The sequence below is a fragment of the Oncorhynchus mykiss genome, chromosome 19 (genome assembly GCF_057628025.1).
Source record: "Oncorhynchus mykiss isolate SJ-2025 chromosome 19, ASM5762802v1, whole genome shotgun sequence".
Lineage (NCBI taxonomy): Eukaryota > Metazoa > Chordata > Actinopteri > Salmoniformes > Salmonidae > Oncorhynchus > Oncorhynchus mykiss.
The window spans coordinates 73,323,302-73,346,148 of NC_143040.1; the positions used below are offsets into that span (position 1 = coordinate 73,323,302).

Genomic DNA, 22,847 nt, shown 5'->3' on the forward strand with positions numbered 1-22,847 from the left:
GGTGATATAGAAAGCAGCTGTTGCTTAGCGACGTGTCGTGATCGTGAGGTGATATAGAAAGCAGCTGTTGCTTAGCGACGTGTCGTGATCATGAGGTGATATAGTAGGCAGCTGTTGCTTAGCGACGTATCGTGATCGTGAGGTGATATAGAAAGCAGCTGTTGCTTAGCGACGTGTCGTGATCGTGAGGTGATATAGAAAGCAGCTGTTGCTTAGCGACGTGTCGTGATCGTGAGGTGATATAGAAAGCAGCTGTTGCTTAGCGACGTGTCGTGATCGTGAGGTGATATAGAAAGCAGCTGTTGCTTAGCGACGTATCGTGATCGTGAGGTGATATAGAAAGCAGCTGTTGCTTAGCGACGTGTCGTGATCGTGAGGTGATATAGTAGGCAGCTGTTGCTTAGCGACGTATCATGATCGTGAGGTGATATAGAAAGCAGCTGTTGCTTAGCGACGTGTCGTGATCGTGAGGTGATATAGAAAGCAGCTGTTGCTTAGCGACGTGTCGTGATCGTGAGGTGATATAGAAAGCAGCTGTTGCTTAGCGACGTGTCTCTACCTGAAAATACATGATCTTAGTGATTGATAGTTGCTATTCAGCAGTCATAATAGTTTGCCTTATTTACTTTGAACAACTACTAAAATAGTGATTTTGTCAGACAGCATTAATAATTTTATTTTGTGTTGTTACAGAATTCAACCCACATACTACATAGTTAAAAATATTATATAACTGTAATTATTTTTCAATAATCGAACCGAAACCTAACCGACCTCAAAAAGCATTAATCGCTCGGCACTAACGCACACACACAAAGCCTACCTTACAGACACCATCCATCCACACACACACAGCCTACCTTACAGACACCATCCACACACACAAAGCCTACCTTACAGACACCGTCCACACACACGTCTTTCCTCCCGGGGTGGCAGGAGGTCCCGTCAACCACAGCTGTCTTGTGGCGGTAGAAGAAGTTCTCTCCTCTGGGTATACAGTTCAGCTCACAAGGGTTGTCAGCTGGTGGGGCGAGACGCGCACACACACACACACACACACACACACACACACACACACACACACACACACGCACGCACACACACAAGAACACACACGCACGCACACACACAAGAACACACACACACACACATACACACACATTCATTTGACCGTTTCTCATTTGTAGTCATCATAACTTAAGCAGTAATACATTTAAATGGTCAGCTGAACATTGCTGTTCAGTTCACTGTATTCCAAGTCAACACACATACAATATACTATCATTACCAAACCTTACACCCCTAGTTACAGTATAGAGTCATTACCAAACCTTACACCTCTAATTACAATATACTATCATTACCAAACCTTACACCCCTAATTACAGTATAGAGTCATTACCAAACCTTACACCCCTAGTTACAGTATAGAGTCATTACCAAACCTTACACCTCTAATTACAATATACTATCATTACCAAACCTTACACCCCTAATGACAGTATAGAGTCATTACCAAACCTTACACCCCTAATTACAGTATAGAGTCATTACCAAACCTTACACCTCTAATTACAATATACTATCATTACCAAACCTTACACCCCTAGTTACAGTATAGAGTCATTACCAAACCTTACACCTCTAGTTACAGTATAGAGTCATTACCAAACCTTACACCCCTAGTTACAGTATAGAGTCATTACCAAACCTTACACCCCTAATTACAATATACTATCATTACCAAACCTTACACCCCTAATTACAGTATAGAGTCATTACCAAACCTTACACCCCTAATTACAATATACTATCATTACCAAACCTTACACCCCTAGTTACAGTATAGAGTCATTACCAAACCTTACACCCCTAGTTACAGTATAGAGTCATTACCAAACCTTACACCTCTAATTACAATATACTATCATTACCAAACCTTACACCCCTAATGACAGTATAGAGTCATTACCAAACCTTACACCCCTAATTACAATATACTATCATTACCAAACCTTACACCCCTAGTTACAGTATAGAGTCATTACCAAACCTTACACCCCTAATTACAGTATAGAGTCATTACCAAACCTTACACCCCTAATTACAATATACTATCATTACCAAACCTTACACCCCTAATTACAATATACTATCATTACCAAACCTTACACCCCTAGTTACAGTATAGAGTCATTACCAAACCTTACACCTCTAGTTACAGTATAGAGTCATTACCAAACCTTACACCCCTAATTACAATATACTATCATTACCAAACCTTACACCCCTAGTTACAGTATAGAGTCATTACCAAACCTTACACCCCTAGTTACAGTATAGAGTCATTACCAAACCTTACACCTCTAATTACAATATACTATCATTACCAAACCTTACACCCCTAGTTACAGTATAGAGTCATTACCAAACCTTACACCCCTAATTACAATATACTATCATTACCAAACCTTACACCCCTAGTTACAGTATAGAGTCATTACCAAACCTTACACCTCTAATTACAGTATAGAGTCATTACCAAACCTTACACCTCTAGTTACAGTATAGAGTCATTACCAAACCTTACACCTCTAATTACAATATACTATCATTACCAAACCTTACACCCCTAGTTACAGTATAGAGTCATTACCAAACCTTACACCCCTAATTACAATATACTATCATTACCAAACCTTACACCCCTAATTACAATATACTATCATTACCAAACCTTACACCTCTAGTTACAGTATAGAGTCATTACCAAACCTTACACCCCTAGTTACAGTATAGAGTCATTACCAAACCTTACACCCCTAATTACAATATACTATCATTACCAAACCTTACACCCCTAATTACAATATACTATCATTACCAAACCTTACACCCCTAGTTACAGTATAGAGTCATTACCAAACCTTACACCTCTAATTACAATATACTATCATTACCAAACCTTACACCCCTAGTTACAGTATAGAGTCATTACCAAACCTTATAACCCTAGTTACAGTATAGAGTCATTACCAAACCTTACACCCCTAGTTACAGTATAGAGTCATTACCAAACCTTACACCCCTAATGACAGTATAGAGTCATTACCAAACCTTACACCCCTAATTACAATATACTATCATTACCAAACCTTACACCCCTAATTACAGTATAGAGTCATTACCAAACCTTACACCCCTAATTACAATATACTATCATTACCAAACCTTACACCCCTAGTTACAGTATAGAGTCATTACCAAACCTTACACCCCTAATTACAATATACTATCATTACCAAACCTTACACCTCTAATTACAGTATAGAGTCATTACCAAACCTTACACCCCTAGTTACAGTATAGAGTCATTACCAAACCTTACACCTCTAATTACAATATACTATCATTACCAAACCTTACACCTCTAATTACAGTATAGAGTCATTACCAAACCTTACACCCCTAATTACAATATACTATCATTACCAAACCTTATACCCCTAATTACAGTATAGAGTCATTACCAAACCTTACACCTCTAATTACAATATACTATCATTACCAAACCTTACACCCCTAATTACAGTATAGAGTCATTACCAAACCTTACACCTCTAGTTACAGTATAGAGTCATTACCAAACCTTACACCTCTAATTACAATATACTATCATTACCAAACCTTACACCCCTAGTTACAGTATAGAGTCATTACCAAACCTTACACCCCTAGTTACAGTATAGAGTCATTACCAAACCTTACACCTCTAGTTACAGTATAGAGTCATTACCAAACCTTACACCTCTAATTACAATATACTATCATTACCAAACCTTACACCCCTAGTTACAGTATAGAGTCATTACCAAACCTTACACCCCTAGTTACAGTATAGAGTCATTACCAAACCTTACACCCCTAATTACAGTATAGAGTCATTACCAAACCTTACACCCCTAATTACAATATACTATCATTACCAAACCTTACACCCCTAATTACAATATACTATCATTACCAAACCTTACACCCCTAATTACAATATACTATCATTACCAAACCTTACACCCCTAATTACAGTATAGAGTCATTACCAAACCTTACACCCCTAATTACAATATACTATCATTACCAAACCTTACACCCCTAATTACAATATACTATCATTACCAAACCTTACACCCCTAATTACAGTATAGAGTCATTACCAAACCTTACACCCCTAATTACAATATACTATCATTACCAAACCTTACACCCCTAATTACAATATACTATCATTACCAAACCTTATAACCCTAATGACAGTATAGAGTCATTACCAAACCTTACACCCCTAATTACAATATACTATCATTACCAAACCTTACACCCCTAATTACAGTATAGAGTCATTACCAAACCTTATAACCCTAGTTACAGTATAGAGTCATTACCAAACCTTATACCCCTAGTTACAGTATAGAGTCATTACCAAACATTACACCCCTAATTACAATATACTATCATTACCAAACCTTACACCCCTAATTACAGTATAGAGTCATTACCAAACCTTACACCCCTAGTTACAGTATAGAGTCATTACCAAACCTTACACCTCTAGTTACAGTATAGAGTCATTACCAAACCTTACACCCCTAGTTACAGTATAGAGTCATTACCAAACCTTACACCCCTAATTACAATATACTATCATTACCAAACCTTACACCCCTAATTACAGTATAGAGTCATTACCAAACCTTACACCTCTAATTACAATATACTATCATTACCAAACCTTACACCCCTAATTACAGTATAGAGTCATTACCAAACCTTACACCTCTAATTACAATATACTATCATTACCAAACCTTACACCCCTAATTACAGTATAGAGTCATTACCAAACCTTATAACCCTAATGACAGTATAGAGTCATTACCAAACCTTACACCTCTAATTACAATATACTATCATTACCAAACCTTACACCCCTAATTACAGTATAGAGTCATTACCAAACCTTACACCTCTAATTACAATATACTATCATTACCAAACCTTACACCCCTAATTACAGTATAGAGTCATTACCAAACCTTATAACCCTAATGACAGTATAGAGTCATTACCAAACCTTACACCCCTAATTACAATATACTATCATTACCAAACCTTACACCCCTAGTTACAGTATAGAGTCACTACCAAACCTTACACCCCTAATTACAGTATAGAGTCATTACCAAACCTTACACCTCTAATTACAATATACTATCATTACCAAACCTTACACCCCTAATTACAGTATAGAGTCATTACCAAACCTTACACCCCTAATTACAATATACTATCATTACCAAACCTTACACCCCTAATTACAATATACTATCATTACCAAACCTTATAACCCTAATGACAGTATAGAGTCATTACCAAACCTTACACCCCTAATTACAATATACTATCATTACCAAACCTTACACCTCTAATTACAGTATAGAGTCATTACCAAACCTTACACCCCTAATTACAGTATAGAGTCATTACCAAACCTTACACCCCTAATTACAATATAGAGTCATTACCAAACCTTACACCCCTAATTACAGTATAGAGTCATTACCAAACCTTACACCCCTAATTACAGTATAGAGTCATTACCAAACCTTACACCCCTAATTACAATATACTATCATTACCAAACCTTACACCCCTAGTTACAGTATAGAGTCATTACCAAACCTTACACCCCTAATTACAATATACTATCATTACCAAACCTTACACCCCTAGTTACAGTATAGAGTCATTACCAAACCTTACACCCCTAATTACAGTATAGAGTCATTACCAAACCTTACACCCCTAATTACAATATACTATCATTACCAAACCTTACACCCCTAATTACAATATACTATCATTACCAAACCTTACACCCCTAATTACAGTATAGAGTCATTACCAAACCTTACACCCCTAATTACAATATACTATCATTACCAAACATTACACCCCTAATTACAGTATAGAGTCATTACCAAACCTTACACCCCTAATTACAATATACTATCATTACCAAACCTTACACCTCTAATTACAGTATAGAGTCATTACCAAACCTTACACCCCTAATTACAGTATAGAGTCATTACCAAACCTTACACCTCTAATTACAATATACTATCATTACCAAACCTTACACCCCTAATTACAATATACTATCATTACCAAACCTTACACCCCTAATTACAGTATAGAGTCATTACCAAACCTTACACCCCTAATTACAATATACTATCATTACCAAACCTTATAACCCTAATGACAGTATAGAGTCATTACCAAACCTTACACCCCTAATTACAATATACTATCATTACCAAACCTTATAACCCTAATGACAGTATAGAGTCATTACCAAACCTTACACCTCTAATTACAATATACTATCATTACCAAACCTTACACCCCTAGTTACAGTATAGAGTCATTACCAAACCTTACACCTCTAGTTACAGTATAGAGTCATTACCAAACCTTACACCTCTAGTTACAGTATAGAGTCATTACCAAACCTTACACCCCTAATGACAGTATAGAGTCATTACCAAACCTTACACCCCTAGTTACAATATACTATCATTACCAAACATTACACCCCTAATTACAATATACTATCATTACCAAACCTTACACCCCTAATTACAGTATAGAGTCATTACCAAACCTTATAACCCTAGTTACAGTATAGAGTCATTACCAAACCTTACACCCCTAATTACAATATACTATCATTACCAAACCTTACACCCCTAATTACAATATACTATCATTACCAAACCTTACACCCCTAATTACAGTATAGAGTCATTACCAAACCTTACACCCCTAATTACAGTATAGAGTCATTACCAAACCTTACACCCCTAATTACAGTATAGAGTCATTACCAAACCTTACACCCCTAGTTACAGTATAGAGTCATTACCAAACCTTACACCCCTAATTACAATATACTATCATTACCAAACCTTACACCCCTAATTACAGTATAGAGTCATTACCAAACCTTACACCCCTAATTACAGTATAGAGTCATTACCAAACCTTACACCCCTAGTTACAGTATAGAGTCATTACCAAACCTTACACCCCTAATTACAATATACTATCATTACCAAACCTTACACCCCTAATTACAGTATAGAGTCATTACCAAACCTTACACCCCTAATTACAATATACTATCATTACCAAACCTTACACCCCTAATTACAGTATAGAGTCACTACCAAACCTTACACCCCTAATGACAGTATAGAGTCATTGTTACGTTCCCCAGTTTATGTGTTGTAGTTTGTGTATTTGCATGTGTTTATTTCAGGAAATGGCTTCCTGAAATCCCTCAAGCAGCTGATTGGTCGACTCCATGGCTAATTGGAGAGCTGACCCCGCCCCCTCGTCAAGACGCAGCTGTCTCCAAGTACCCATTTAATCTGAAGCTATATAAAAGCCAGTGTTCTGTTCAGGAGAGGGAGATTTGCTGGGAAGTCATTGCAGAGAGATTGATTGTGATAGGTAGATTTTGCTGGTGGTTCATTGCTGGGAAGTCATTGCAGAGCGATTGATTGTGATAGGTAGATTTTGCTGGTGGTTCATTGCTGGGAAGTCATTGCAGAGCGATTGATTGTGATAGGTAGATTTTGCTGGTGGTTCATTGCTGGGAAGTCATTGCAGAGCGATTGATTGTGATAGGTAGATTTTGCTGGTGGTTCATTGCTGGGAAGTCATTGCAGAGCGATTGATTGTGATAGGTAGATTTTGCTGGTGGTTCATTGCTGGGAAGTCATTGCAGAGCGATTGATTGTGATAGGTAGATTTTGCTGGTGGTTCATTGCTGGGAAGTCATTGCAGAGCGATTGAATGTGATAGGTAGATTTTGCTGGTGGTTCATTGCTGGGAAGTCATTGCAGAGCGATTGATTGTGATAGGTAGATTTTGCTGGTGGTTCATTGCTGGGAAGTCATTGCAGAGCGATTGATTGTGATAGGTAGATTTTGCTGGTGGTTCATTGCTGGGAAGTCATTGCAGAGCGATTGATTGTGATAGGTAGATTTTGCTGGTGGTTCATTGCTGGGAAGTCATTGCAGAGCGATTGAATGTGATAGGTAGATTTTGCTGGTGGTTCATTGCTGGGAAGTCATTGCAGAGCGATTGAATGTGATAGGTAGATTTTGCTGGTGGTTCATTGCTGGGAAGTCATTGCAGAGCGATTGATTGTGATAGGTAGATTTTGCTGGTGGTTCATTGCTGGGAAGTCATTGCAGAGCGATTGATTGTGATAGGTAGATTTTGCTGGTGGTTCATTGCTGGGAAGTCATTGCAGAGCGATTGAATGTGATAGGTAGATTTTGCTGGAGGTTGATTTGCCGGGAAGTCATTGCAGAGCGATTGAATGTGATAGGTAGATTTTGCTGGAGGTTGAATTGCCGGGAGTTCATTGCTGGGAAGTTGGTATGTTTTGTGAGTTTGTTGCTTATTTTATGTTCTGTGTTTCTCAGTTTGTTTGTGAAATTGTTTAATATTCTGTTTCATTTGTTCCCAGGGGGGGAAGGGGAAGGCACCTTGGGAGTGTTTAGGCAAGAGGTCCGCGGGCATACATATACCCGTAGTATATTCACTGTCTAGGCACACTAGGTAAGACCTGGGACAACCCCCTGTATTTTGGTTAGGGCACCAGGTGGTGCTAAATTAGGTGAAAGTGGTTAGACAGGTAAGATAAGGAGGGGGGGGGGGCTTTGAGATTTACTTTCTTTGCTTTGGTTCCGTCCAACCCCTTTTTCCCATATTACCGTGTAAAGGAATAAAGTCCTTGTAAACGGTACCACATTCTGCCTGTTGTCATCCTTACTCACACCTACAATCCATACCTTTTTCACTTCACAGAGAGTTTAGTTGTAGCAGGGTGTTGCGTTCCCTCTTCATAGAGGTGTGTGTAACAGTCATTACCAAGCCTTATACCCCTAATTACAGTATAGAGTCACTACCAAACCTTATACCCCTAATGACTTGCCCAAATTCTCCTGTCCTGACTCACCTCCATAGTATGGGAGCTGTATAAAGCCCCGGGCCCTCAGGCCCTCCTGACTCACCTCCATAGTATGGGAGCTGTATAAAGCCCCGGCCCTCAGGCCCTCCTGACTCACCTCCATAGTATGGGAGCTGTATAAAGCCCCGGCCCTCAGGCCCTCCTGACTCACCTCCATAGTATGGGAGCTGTATAAAGCCCCGGCCCTCAGGCCCTCCTGACTCACCTCCATAGTATGGGAGCTGTATAAAGCCCCGGCCCTCAGGCCCTCCTGACTCACCTCCATAGTATGGGAGCTGTATAAAGCCCCGGCCCTCAGGCCCTCCTGACTCACCTCCATAGTATGGGAGCTGTATAAAGCCCCGGCCCTCAGGCCCTCCTGACTCACCTCCATAGTATGGGAGCTGTATAAAGCCCCGGCCCTCAGGCCCTCCTGACTCACCTCCATAGTATGGGAGCTGTATAAAGCCCCGGCCCTCAGGCCCTCCTGACTCACCTCCATAGTATGGGAGCTGTATAAAGCCCCGGCCCTCAGGCCCTCCTGACTCACCTCCATAGTATGGGAGCTGTATAAAGCCCCGGGCCCTCAGGCCCTCCTGACTCACCTCCATAGTATGGGAGCTGTATAAAGCCCCGGCCCTCAGGCCCTCCTGACTCACCTCCATAGTATGGGAGCTGTATAAAGCCCCGGCCCTCAGGCCCTCCTGACTCACCTCCATAGTATGGGAGCTGTATAAAGCCCCGGCCCTCAGGCCCTCCTGACTCACCTCCATAGTATGGGAGCTGTATAAAGCCCCGGCCCTCAGGCCCTCCTGACTCACCTCCATAGTATGGGAGCTGTATAAAGCCCCGGCCCTCAGGCCCTCCTGACTCACCTCCATAGTATGGGAGCTGTATAAAGCCCCGGCCCTCAGGCCCTCCTGACTCACCTCCATAGTATGGGAGCTGTATAAAGCCCCGGCCCTCAGGCCCTCCTGACTCACCTCCATAGTATGGGAGCTGTATAAAGCCCCGGCCCTCAGGCCCTCCTGACTCACCTCCATAGTATGGGAGCTGTATAAAGCCCCGGCCCTCAGGCCCTCCTGACTCACCTCCATAGTATGGGAGCTGTATAAAGCCCCGGCCCTCAGGCCCTCCTGACTCACCTCCATAGTATGGGAGCTGTATAAAGCCCCGGCCCTCAGGCCCTCCTGACTCACCTCCATAGTATGGGAGCTGTATAAAGCCCCGGGCCCTCAGGCCCTCCTGACTCACCTCCATAGTATGGGAGCTGTATAAAGCCCCGGCCCTCAGGCCCTCCTGACTCACCTCCATAGTATGGGAGCTGTATAAAGCCCCGGCCCTCAGGCCCTCCTGACTCACCTCCATAGTATGGGAGCTGTATAAAGCCCCGGGCCCTCAGGCCCTCCTGACTCACCTCCATAGTATGGGAGCTGTATAAAGCCCCGGCCCTCAGGCCCTCCTGACTCACCTCCATAGTATGGGAGCTGTATAAAGCCCCGGCCCTCAGGCCCTCCTGACTCACCTCCATAGTATGGGAGCTGTATAAAGCCCCGGCCCTCAGGCCCTCCTGACTCACCTCCATAGTATGGGAGCTGTATAAAGCCCCGGCCCTCAGGCCCTCCTGACTCACCTCCATAGTATGGGAGCTGTATAAAGCCCCGGCCCTCAGGCCCTCCTGACTCACCTCCATAGTATGGGAGCTGTATAAAGCCCCGGCCCTCAGGCCCTCCTGACTCACCTCCATAGTATGGGAGCTGTATAAAGCCCCGGGCCCTCAGGCCCTCCTGACTCACCTCCATAGTATGGGAGCTGTATAAAGCCCCGGCCCTCAGGCCCTCCTGACTCACCTCCATAGTATGGGAGCTGTATAAAGCCCCGGCCCTCAGGCCCTCCTGACTCACCTCCATAGTATGGGAGCTGTATAAAGCCCCGGGCCCTCAGGCCCTCCTGACTCACCTCCATAGTATGGGAGCTGTATAAAGCCCCGGCCCTCAGGCCCTCCTGACTCACCTCCATAGTATGGGAGCTGTATAAAGCCCCGGCCCTCAGGCCCTCCTGACTCACCTCCATAGTATGGGAGCTGTATAAAGCCCCGGGCCCTCAGGCCCTCCTGACTCACCTCCATAGTATGGGAGCTGTATAAAGCCCCGGCCCTCAGGCCCTCCTGACTCACCTCCATAGTATGGGAGCTGTATAAAGCCCCGGCCCTCAGGCCCTCCTGACTCACCTCCATAGTATGGGAGCTGTATAAAGCCCCGGCCCTCAGGCCCTCCTGACTCACCTCCATAGTATGGGAGCTGTATAAAGCCCCGGCCCTCAGGCCCTCCTGACTCACCTCCATAGTATGGGAGCTGTATAAAGCCCCGGCCCTCAGGCCCTCCTGACTCACCTCCATAGTATGGGAGCTGTATAAAGCCCCGGGCCCTCAGGCCCTCCTGACTCACCTCCATAGTATGGGAGCTGTATAAAGCCCCGGGCCCTCAGGCCCTCCTGACTCACCTCCATAGTATGGGAGCCATTTGTATCGTTTTCCCTGGAAGTCAGATCCATCAAACTGAGAACACTGTTCCTCTCTGAAGTCTCTGGATCCCCCTGGGCAGTCCTGTGTGACACACCATGAGAGGGATGGGGTTAGAGGTTAGAGGTCAGGAGTCAGAGCATTGGCAGTATAGACAGTGCACTATTGTATAACACCTTCCAATGTCTCGGTATGAACTCAACACATAGAACGGACGGTATAGTTGATCCCTTTAATAAAAACATGAGCTGCTGCAGAGAAAAGTATTTCATGTGGAGGTAATGACTAACGGAGAATAAACTATTCGCTCTATAACAACTGATCTGACAACTGTGAGAGAGTTACACCAACAGTAAGTCTATGTAAATACAGACATAAATGTATTATATCTATCAGAGGATGACATACAGACAGGAGGAACAGAGGTGACTATCTATCAGAGAGGATGATGTACAGACAGAGAGGATGACGTACAGACAGGAGGAACAGAGGTGACTATCTATCAGAGAGGATGACGTACAGACAGGAGGAACAGAGGTGACTATCTATCAGAGAGGATGATGTACAGACAGGAGGAACAGAGGTGACTATCTATCAGAGAGGATGACATACAGACAGGAGGAACAGAGGTGACTATCTATCAGAGAGGATGATGTACAGACAGAGAGGATGACGTACAGACAGGAGGAACAGAGGTGACTATCTATCAGAGAGGATGATGTACAGACAGAGAGGATGACGTACAGACAGGAGGAACAGAGGTGACTATCTATCAGAGAGGATGATGTACAGACAGAGAGGATGACGTACAGACAGGAGGAACAGAGGTGACTATCTATCAGAGAGGATGACGTACAGACAGGAGGAACATCCAGAGGTGACTATCTATCAGAGAGGATGATGTACAGACAGGACGAACAGAGGTGACTATCTATCAGAGAGGATGACGTACAGACAGAGAGGATGACGTACAGACAGGAGGAACAGAGGTGACTATCTATCAGAGAGGATGACGTACAGACAGAGAGGAACATCCAGAGGTGACTATCTATCAGAGAGGATGACGTAGAGACAGAGAGGAACAGAGGTGACTATCTATCAGAGAGGATGTCGTACAGACCGAGAGGAACATCCAGAGGTGACTATCTATCATCAATCATGGTGAGAAGAGGGTTTAATGGGTGAACCACAGGAACGTACCTGACCTGATCAAGACCCACATAGTAAAGCCTTAAGGATTAAGAAGCTGTGAATCAGATTGAAAACACCTCTAAAGGAAGTACTTAGGCACTACACCAAGAATGTTGTTTACCTGGATGTTACATGAGCGGTAGGACTTGTCTGGCCCCACACAGTTGTTCCCTCCATCAGTCCTACCGACCAAGAAACAGAGAAAACAACCAAGTTATTCATTGATTAAACCAGTTCTGTTCTGTCTTGCCACGACATGTTTAGCATGACAATGACCTAGGACTTGGCAAGACAGCACAAACAGATCTGGGACCAGGCTATGTTCAGTGGGCTCAGAGCTCCAAGTTGAAGTTCATCCTAGGTACAGATCGGGGACTTAGCCTCCTCCCCCCTCCTCTTACTCCTCCTCCTCCCCTTCCTCCTCCTCCTTTGCATTCCTCTCCTCCTCTTCATCATCCTCTTCTTCCTCCTCTTCTTCCTTCTATTCCTCCTCCTCCTCTTCCTCAACTTCCTCCTCCTCTTCTTCCTTCTCCTCTTCTTCCTCCCCTTCTTCCTTCTATTCCTCCTCCTCCTCCTCCTCAACTTCCTCCCCCTCCTCTTTTTCCTCTCCCTCAACTTCCTCCTCTTCTTCCTCCTCCTCTTCTTCCTTCTCCTCTTCCTCCTCCTCTTCTTCCTTCTATTCCTCTTCCTCCTCCTCTTCCTTCTATTCCTCCTCCTCCTCAACTTCTTCCCCCTCCTCTTTTTCCTCTTCCTCAACTTCCTCCTCTTCTTCCTCCTCCTCTTCTTCCTTCTCCTCTTCCTCCGCCTCTTCTTCCTTCTATTCCTCTTCCTCCTCCTCTTCCTTCTATTCCTCCTCCTCCTCCTCTTCTTCCTCCCCCTCTTCTTCCTCCTCCTCTTCTTCCTTCTATTCTTCCTCCTCCTCCTCTTCCTTCTCCTCTTCCTCCTCCTCTTCTTCCTTCTATTCCTCTTCCTCCTCCTCTTCCTTCTATTCCTCCTCCTCCTCCTCTTCTTCCTCCCCCTCTTCTTCCTCCTCCTCTTCTTCCTTCTATTCCTCCTCCTCCTCCTCTTCCTCATCCTCCTCCTCATCCTCCACCTATATCAGCACCCAGGCTACAGGCAGCTAACCATGAGGCAGCTAATTGTTTTGGTCTACATCCCAAATGGCAGCCCATTCCGTCCCTGTATAGTGCACGACCCAGAGCTTTATGGGCCCTGGTCAAAGTAGTGTAGTACATAGATGATAGGATTCCATTTGGGACAGAACCTTGGAGTTGTGTCCCTACAAGAGCGTTGGTTTCCTTCAGTATGTACAGGGTGAAATCGCCTGGCCTACACGCTGATCCTGGGTCAGTTTAGCATTTTCCCCACAGGTGAGGCTAGGTGCAGGGGAAGCTGATCGTAGATCTGCATGGCGGTGTTGGTAAGGACTGGTATTTAGAGGATTGGTACTAGGAGCCAAGCTGAGGCCTATTTCCCCTCCAGGCCTGCAGTGTCATCCACCAAGGCAGTCTGTCTACATCATCTTATTCATTATGATGTGAAAGGCCAAACTGATCCTAAATCAGCACTCACCTACTCAGATACTTTGTAGATACAGGCAGTGTTTAATCCCAGGCTTGTTATGCCTCAGGCTCAATACCAGACATGTTCCACCTTTCATGAGTTGATGAGTAAGAGGCTGAACCAGGAACATGTAAGGGTTGGGTAGTGTTCTCTCTCCGGGATCTAAAGCCTGAAGCTACGGTGTTATTCAGTTCATCCAGGCTCAGACTCTTCCTCCCCCTCCTCTTCCTCCTCCTCCGTTTCACACTGTGCTGTTTGAACAACATGGCAAAGGTAAATAGAATGATTGTCTCCCAATTAGCTCCCTGTTTCCTTTATAGTGCCCTACTGTTGACCAGAGTCCTTTACAGTGTAGTGCCCTACTGTTGACCAGAGTCCTTTACAGTATAGTGCCCTACTGTTGACCAGAGTCCTTTACAGTATAGTGCCCTACTGTTGACCAGAGTCCTTTACAGTATAGTGCCCTACTGTTGACCAGAGTCCTCTACAGTATAGTGCCCTACTGTTGACCAGAGTCCTCTACAGTATAGTGCCCTACTGTTGACCAGAGTCCTTTACAGTGTAGTGCCCTACTGTTGACCAGAGTCCTCTACAGTATAGTGCCCTACTGTTGACCAGAGTCCTTTACAGTATAGTGCCCTACTGTTGACCAGAGTCCTCTACAGTATAGTGCCCTACTGTTGACCAGAGTCCTTTACAGTATAGTGCCCTACTGTTGACCAGAGTCCTCTACAGTATAGTGCCCTACTGTTGACCAGAGTCCTTTACAGTGTAGTGCCCTACTGTTGACCAGAGTCCTCTACAGTATAGTGCCCTACTGTTGACCAGAGTCCTTTACAGTATAGTGCCCTACTGTTGACCAGAGTCCTCTACAGTATAGTGCCCTACTGTTGACCAGAGTCCTTTACAGTATAGTGCCCTACTGTTGACCAGAGTCCTCTACAGTATAGTGCCCTACTGTTGACCATCCCTTTACAGTATAGTGCCCTACTGTTGACCAGTCCTATACAGTATAGTGCCCTACTGTTGACCAGAGTCCTTTACAGTATAGTGCCCTACTGTTGACCAGTCCTATACAGTATAGTGCCCTACTGTTGACCAGTCCTCTACAGTATAGTGCCCTACTGTTGACCAGAGTCCTAAGGGCCCTGTTCATAAGAAGGGCACTACATAAGGTAAATAGTGTCATTAGGGACGTAGACAAACAGTTCAAGTCAACAGCGTGATGGCCTGTAATAATGGAAAGTAAAGGGTGTGGCCTCTGACTAATGTTCCTGATGAGACACCAGACAGGAGCCGGGTAAGGCCGAGGCTGGGCTGGCGTCCCAGAGGTTCCCGCTACTTGCCTCTCATGCATGGTTCACCCCGAGGGCAGGCTGTCTGACTGTGTAGGTGGAGCAGTGGCAACATGAATGATAAAGGTTTTAAACTGTTTAACCATCGCCATGGCGACAGGGCGTGGATGGACATAAAGGCACAATAGAGCTCTCTCTGTTTCTCTCTCTCTCTCTGTTTCTCTCTCTCTCTGTGTCGCTCTCTGTTTCTCTCTCTCTCTGTGTTTCTCTGTGTTTCTCTCTCTCTTTCTGTCTCTCTCTCTCTGTGTTTCTCTCTATCTCTCTCTCTGTGTTTCTCTCTATCTCTCTCTCTTTCTGTCTCTCTCTCTCTCTTTCTGTCTCTCTCTCTCTCTGTGTTTCTCTCTCTCTCTCTCTCTCTTTCACATGTGTTGAATCAAATACACTACATACAGAAACACAACACTTCAAATGAATGGATTCAGCTATTTCAGACCCTCTGCTGACAGCCGTATAAAATCGAGCACACTGCCACGCAACGTCAACACAAGAACTGAGTTTCCAAACAGCACCATGAGCAGTGCCAAGCGTCGGCTGGAGTGGTGTAAAGCTATTGGACTCCGGAGCAGTGGAAACGCCTTCTCTGGAGTGATGATGAATCACGCTTCACATCTAACGGTACAACGGATGAATCTGAGTTTGGCGGATGCCAGGAGAATGCTACCTGCCTCAATTCATAGTGTCAACTGTAAAGTTTGGTGGAGGAGGTCTGGGGCTGTTTTTCATGGTTCGGGCCCCTTAGTTCCAGTGAAGGGAAATTTTTACGCTAAAGCATACAACAACATTCTAGATGATTCTGTGCTTTCAACTTAGTGGCAACAGTTTGGGGAAGGTCCTTTCCTGTTTCAGCATCACAGTGCCCCCGTGCACAAAGCGAGGTCCATACAGAAATGTTTTGTTGAGATCGGTGTGGAAGAACTTGACTGGCCTGCACAGAGCCCTGATCTCAACCCCATCGAACATCATTGGGATGAATTGGAACGCCGACTGCGAGCCAGGCCTAAATCGCCCAACATCAGTGCCCGACCTCACTAATGCTCTTGTTGCTGAATGGAAGCAAGTCCCCCACAGCAATGTTCCAACATCTAGTGGAAAGCCTTCCCAGAAGAGTGGAGGCTGTTATAGCAGCAATGTTCCTACATCTAGTGGAAAGCCTTCCCAGAAGAGTGGAGGCTGTTATAGCAGCAATGTTCCTACATCTAGTGGAAAGCCTTCCCAGAAGAGTGGCTGTTATAGCAGCAATGTTCCAACATCTAGTGGAAATCCTTCACAGAAGAGTGGAGGCTGTTATAGCAGCAATGTTCCTACATCTAGTGGAAAGCCTTCCCAGAAGAGTGGAGGCTGTCAGAGCAGCAAAGGGGGGACCAACTCCATATTAATGCCCGTGAATTTGGAATGAGATGTTGGACGAGCAGGTGTCCACATACTTTTGGTCATGTAGCGTCTGTGTTGTGATATTTCTATGTCTTTGTCGACAGACAATCATTTTGCTGTTCCAAAATAAATAATTCAAAATACAAGAACCTACATGTGAAATGAACCACGACATCAGTGAGCTGTGTTTCAGCACGTCTAGGTAGCTGTCTCTGTTTGTCTCAGCCCAGAACCCGCAGGCCCAGCCCTCAGCCCAGAAACCGCAGGCCCAGCCCTCAGCCCAGAACCCACAGGCCCAGCCCTCAGACCAGAACCCGCAGGCCCAGCCCTCAGCCCAGAACCCGCAGGCCCAGCCCTCAGCCCAGAACCCGCAGAACCATCCCTCAGCCCAGAACCCGCAGGCCCAGCCCTCAGACCAGAACCCGCAGGCCCAGCCCTCAGCCCAGAACCCACAGGCCCAGCCCTCAGCCCAGAACCCACAGGCCCAGCCCAGAACCCGCAGGCCCAGCCCTCAGACCAGAACCCGCAGGCCCAGCCCTCAGACCACAACTCGCAGGCCCAGCCCTCAGCCCAGAACCCGCAGGCCCAGCCCTCAGCCCAGAACCCGCAGGCCCAGCCCTCAGCCCAGAACCCGCAGGCCCAGCCCTCAGCCCAGAACCCGCAGGCCCAGCCCTCAGCCCAGAACCCGCAGGCCCAGCCCTCAGCCCAGAACCCGCAGGCCCAGCCCTCAGACCAGAACCCGCAGGCCCAGCCCTCAGCCCAGAACCCGCAGGCCCAGCCCTCAGCCCAGAACCCACAGGCCCTCAGCCCAGAACCCGCAGGCCCAGCCCTCAGACCAGAACCCGCAGGCCCAGCCCTCAGCCCAGAACCCGCAGGCCCAGCACTCAGCCCAGAACCCGCAGGCCCAGCCCTCAGCCCAGAACCCGCAGGCCCAGCCCACAGCCCAGAACCCGCAGGCCCAGCCCTCAGCCCAGAACCCACAGGCCCAGCCCTGTAAAAGCACTTTCAGCTTTGAGGTTGTTCCTTTAACACAACACTCATTCCTGACCCATCCCTGCCATCACTCAGGTTACATCCCAAATGGCAACCTATTCCCTATGTAGTGCACTACTTTTGACTAGGGCCCATAGATACAGTGTCAAAAGTAATACAATATGTAGAGAATAGGGTTCCATTTGGGACTCACCCTGAATCTGAATAGGGTTCCATTTGGGATTCACCCTGAATCTGAATAGGGTTCCATTTGGGACTCATTCTCAATCTGAATAGGGTTCCATTTGGGACTCATTCTCAATCTGAATAGGGTTCCATTTGGGACTCATTGTCAATCTGAATAGGGTTCCATTTGGGACCCATTCTCAATCTGAATAGGGTTCCATTTGGGACTCATTCTCAATCTGAATAGGGTTCCATTTGGGACTCACTGCAATCAGGCAGAGAGCTGCTGACTAATGACGGCTTGCAATCCCATCATGAACAGTTAGTTTATCTCTGTCTTTTGGGCAGCACAGATCACAGCTGAAAAAGGGATTAAGGATAAAGTCCCTCATTTACAACCAAGCACCTCGGGAAGGGTTTGTGTTGTTGTGACCTCAATGACCCCTTGAGGATGCAGCTCCTCATCCAATTGGTTGAAGTCTTTTTTGGGGGGGAAGCACATACTGTACTTCAGTTTTGCCTCTCTTCATACGGTACACTGAGATCACATTACAACGAGGAGCAAGAAGGAACATGCAGGCTGGATTCCAGCTCTATGATTTATGGATACAACTCTGAGATAGATACGATGTACCAAGCTGGCAGGACAGGCTGGATATGACCTCTGTCTCTATCCCTCCTCTCTCTTTTTATTTATTTATTAATTTTACCTTCATTTAACTAGGCAAGTCAGTTAAGAACATATTCTTATTTTCAATGACAGCCTACCGGGGAACAGTGGGTTAACTGTTGTTCAGGGGCAGAACGACAGAACGACCTTGTCAGCTCTGGGATTCGATCTTGCAACCTTTCGGTTACTGGTCCAACGCTCTAACCACTAGCCTACCTGCCGCCTTATATCTCTATCCCTCCTCTCTATCCCTCCTCTCTATCCCTCCTCTCTCTATCCCTCCTCTCTCTATCCCTCCTCTCTCTATCCCTCCTCTCTATCCCTCCTCTCTCTATCCCTCCTCTCTATCCCTCCTCTCTATCCCTCCTCTCTCTATCCCTCCTCTCTCTATCCCTCCTCTCTCTATCCCTCCTCTCTCTATCCCTCCTCTCTCTATTCCTCCTCTCTATCCCTCCTCTCTCTATCCCTCCTCTCTCTATCCCTCCTCTCTCTATCCCTCCTCTCTATCCCTCCTCTCTATCCCTCCTCTCTCTATCCCTCCTCTCTCTATCCCTCCTCTCTCTATCCCTCCCTCTCTATCCCTCCTCTCTATCCCTCCTCTCTATCCCTCCTCTCTCTCTAACCAGCTTACTCACATAATCATATGGGTTATAGACCATCATAGTCATCGTCAATACTCCATCACAACAAGCCACAACCACATGAGAACACAAGACAACACCCAACTTAAATATAGAGATCCTATTCAAAGTTAAAGTGCCACTCCCTACAATCTTGCCTGGACACAGTACAATCATAACCACATCCATAACTCCTGGGTGTTCTATATAATCTGATATCATCATAACCACATCCATAACTCCTGGGTGTTCTATATAACCTGATATCATCATAACCACATCCATAACTCCTGGGTGTTCTATATAACCTGATATCATCATAACCACATCCATAACTCCTGGGTGTTCTATATAACCTGATATCATCATAACCACATCCATAACTCCTGGGTGTTCTACATAACCTGATATCATCATAACCACATCCATGACTCCTGGGTGTTCTATATAACCTGATATCATCATAACCACATCCATAACTCCTGGGTGTTCTATATAACCTGATATCATCATAACCACATCCATGACTCCTGGGTGTTCTATATAACCTGATATCATCATAACAACATCCATAACTCCTGGGTGTTGTACATAACCTGCTATCATCATAACCACATCCATAACTCCTGGGTGTTCTATATAACCTGATATCATCATAACCACATCCATAACTCCTGGGTGTTCTATATAACCTGATATCATCATAACACATCCATAACTCCTGGATGTTCTATATAACCTGATATCATCATAACCACATCCATAACTCCTGGGTGTTCTATATAACCTGATATCATCATAACCACATCCATAACTCCTGGGTGTTCTATATAACCTGATATCATCATAACCACATCCATAACTCCTGGGTGTTGTACATAACCTGATAATATCATAACCACATCCATAACTCCTGGGTGTTCTATATAACCTGATATCATCATAACCACATCCATAACTCCTGGGTGTTCTATATAACCTGATATCATCATAACCACATCCATAACTCACGGGTATTCTATTTAACCTGATATCATCAAAACCATATCCATAACTCCTCTGTGTTCTATATAACCTGATATCATCATAACCACATCCATAACTCCTGGGTGTTCTATATAACCTGATATCATCAAAACCACATCCATAACTCCAGGGTGTTCTATGTAACCTGATATCATCATAACCACATCCATAACTCCTGGGTGTTCTATATAACCTGATATCATCATAACCACATCCATAACTCCTGGGTGTTGTACATAACCTGATATCATCATAACCACATCCATAACTCCTGGGTGTTCTATATAACCTGATATCATCATAACCACATCCATAACTCCTGGGTGTTCTATATAACCTGATATCATCATAACCACATCCATAACTCCAGGGTCTTCTATATAACCTGATATCATCATAACCACATCCATAACTCCTGGGGGTGTTCTATATAACCTGATATCATCATAACCACATCCATAACTCCTGGGTGTTCTATATAACCTGATATCATCATAACCACATCCATAACTCCTGGGTGTTGTACATAACCTGATATCATCATAACCACATCCATAACTCCTGGGTGTTGTACATAACCTGATATCATCATAACCACATTCATAACTCCTGGGTGTTCTATATAACCTGATATCATCATAACCACATCCATAACTCCTGGGTGTTCTATATAACCTGATATCATCATAACACATCCATAACTCCTGGATGTTCTATATAACCTGATATCATCATAACCACATCCATAACTCCTGGGTGTTCTATATAACCTGATATCATCATAACCACATCCATAACTCCTGGGTGTTCTATATAACCTGATATCATCATAACCACATCCATAACTCCTGGGTATTCTATATAACCTGATATCATCATAACCACATCGATGACTCCTGGGTGTTCTATATAACCTGATATCATCATAACCGCATCCATAACTCCTGGGTGTTGTACATAACCTGATATCATCATAACCACATCGATGACTCCTGGGTGTTCTATATAACCTGATATCATCATAACCGCATCCATAACTCCTGGGTGTTGTACATAACCTGATATCATCATAACCACATCCATAACTCCTGGGTGTTCTATATAACCTGATATCATCATAACCACATCCATAACTCCAGGGTCTTCTATATAACCTGATATCATCATAACCACATCCATAACTCCTGGGTATTGTATATAACCTGATATCATCATAACCACATCCATAACTCCTGGGTGTTGTACATAACCTGCTATCATCATAACCACATCCATAACTCCTGGGTGTTCTATATAACCTGATACCATCATAACCACATCCATAACTCCTGGGTGTTCTATATAACCTGATATCATCATAACCACATCCATAACTCATGGGTGTTCTATATAACCTGATATCATCATAACCACATCCATAACTCCTGGGTGTTCTATATAACCTGATATCATCATAACCACATCCATAACTCATGGGTGTTCTATATAACCTGATATCATCATAACCACATCCATAACTCACTATGTGACTTTCTGTCAAGCTAAACATTTTGGTCCTTGTAAAACACCGCTAAGCTCTGTTGGAAAGACTATAGTGAAAGAGTAGAGTCACGTCCAACAAAGAAAGAAACAAAGAAAGAAACAAAGAAAGAAAGAAAGAAACAACCAATCTCTTACCTCTGGGTAACACATCTCCTGGTTCTCATGGTAACCCCACTGCCACAGCTCCTGCTACATTCTCCATAGGGACTCCATTCCTCCCAGTAGTCCCCACTAGGCAGCTGGACATTTAAAACAACACATAGTGGTCAGAGTCTCAAAAGGTACCCTATTCCATATATAGTTCACTACTTCAAAAGGTACCCTATTCCCTATATAGTTCACTACTTCAAAAGTACCCTATCCCCTATATAGTGCACTACTTTTGACAAGAAGCCATAGGGCCCTATAGGACTAGGTTGCCACGTGCCGGACTCTGGTGTAGTGGTAAAAGCTTCTGACTCCAGACCCATATACCCCCCCCCCCCCCCCCCCCTGTCACCTACCTCGCCACTATCCTGTGATCTACCTCACCACTATCCTGTCATCTACCTAACCACTATCCTGTCACCTACCTCACCACTATCCTGTCACCCACCTCACCACTATCCTGTCACCCACCTCACCACTATCCTGTCACCTACCTCACCACTATCCTGTGATCTACCTCACCACTATCCTGTCATCTACCTAACCACTATCCTGTCACCTACCTCACCACTATCCTGTCACCCACCTCACC

At 44.7% G+C, this 22,847-nt stretch overlaps 1 protein-coding gene across 1 annotated transcript in view; it reads right to left on the minus strand.

Moving 5' to 3' along the window:
• paplna (papilin a, proteoglycan-like sulfated glycoprotein) overlaps nt 1–22,847 on the minus strand; it is a 98,922-nt gene that overhangs the window by 70,787 nt on the left and 5,288 nt on the right. The window contains 4 exon segments of the mRNA XM_090211710.1: nt 894–1,024; nt 11,594–11,696; nt 12,925–12,985; nt 22,244–22,347. Of these exon segments, the coding sequence (XP_090067836.1) occupies nt 894–1,024; nt 11,594–11,696; nt 12,925–12,985; nt 22,244–22,347 (399 nt within the window).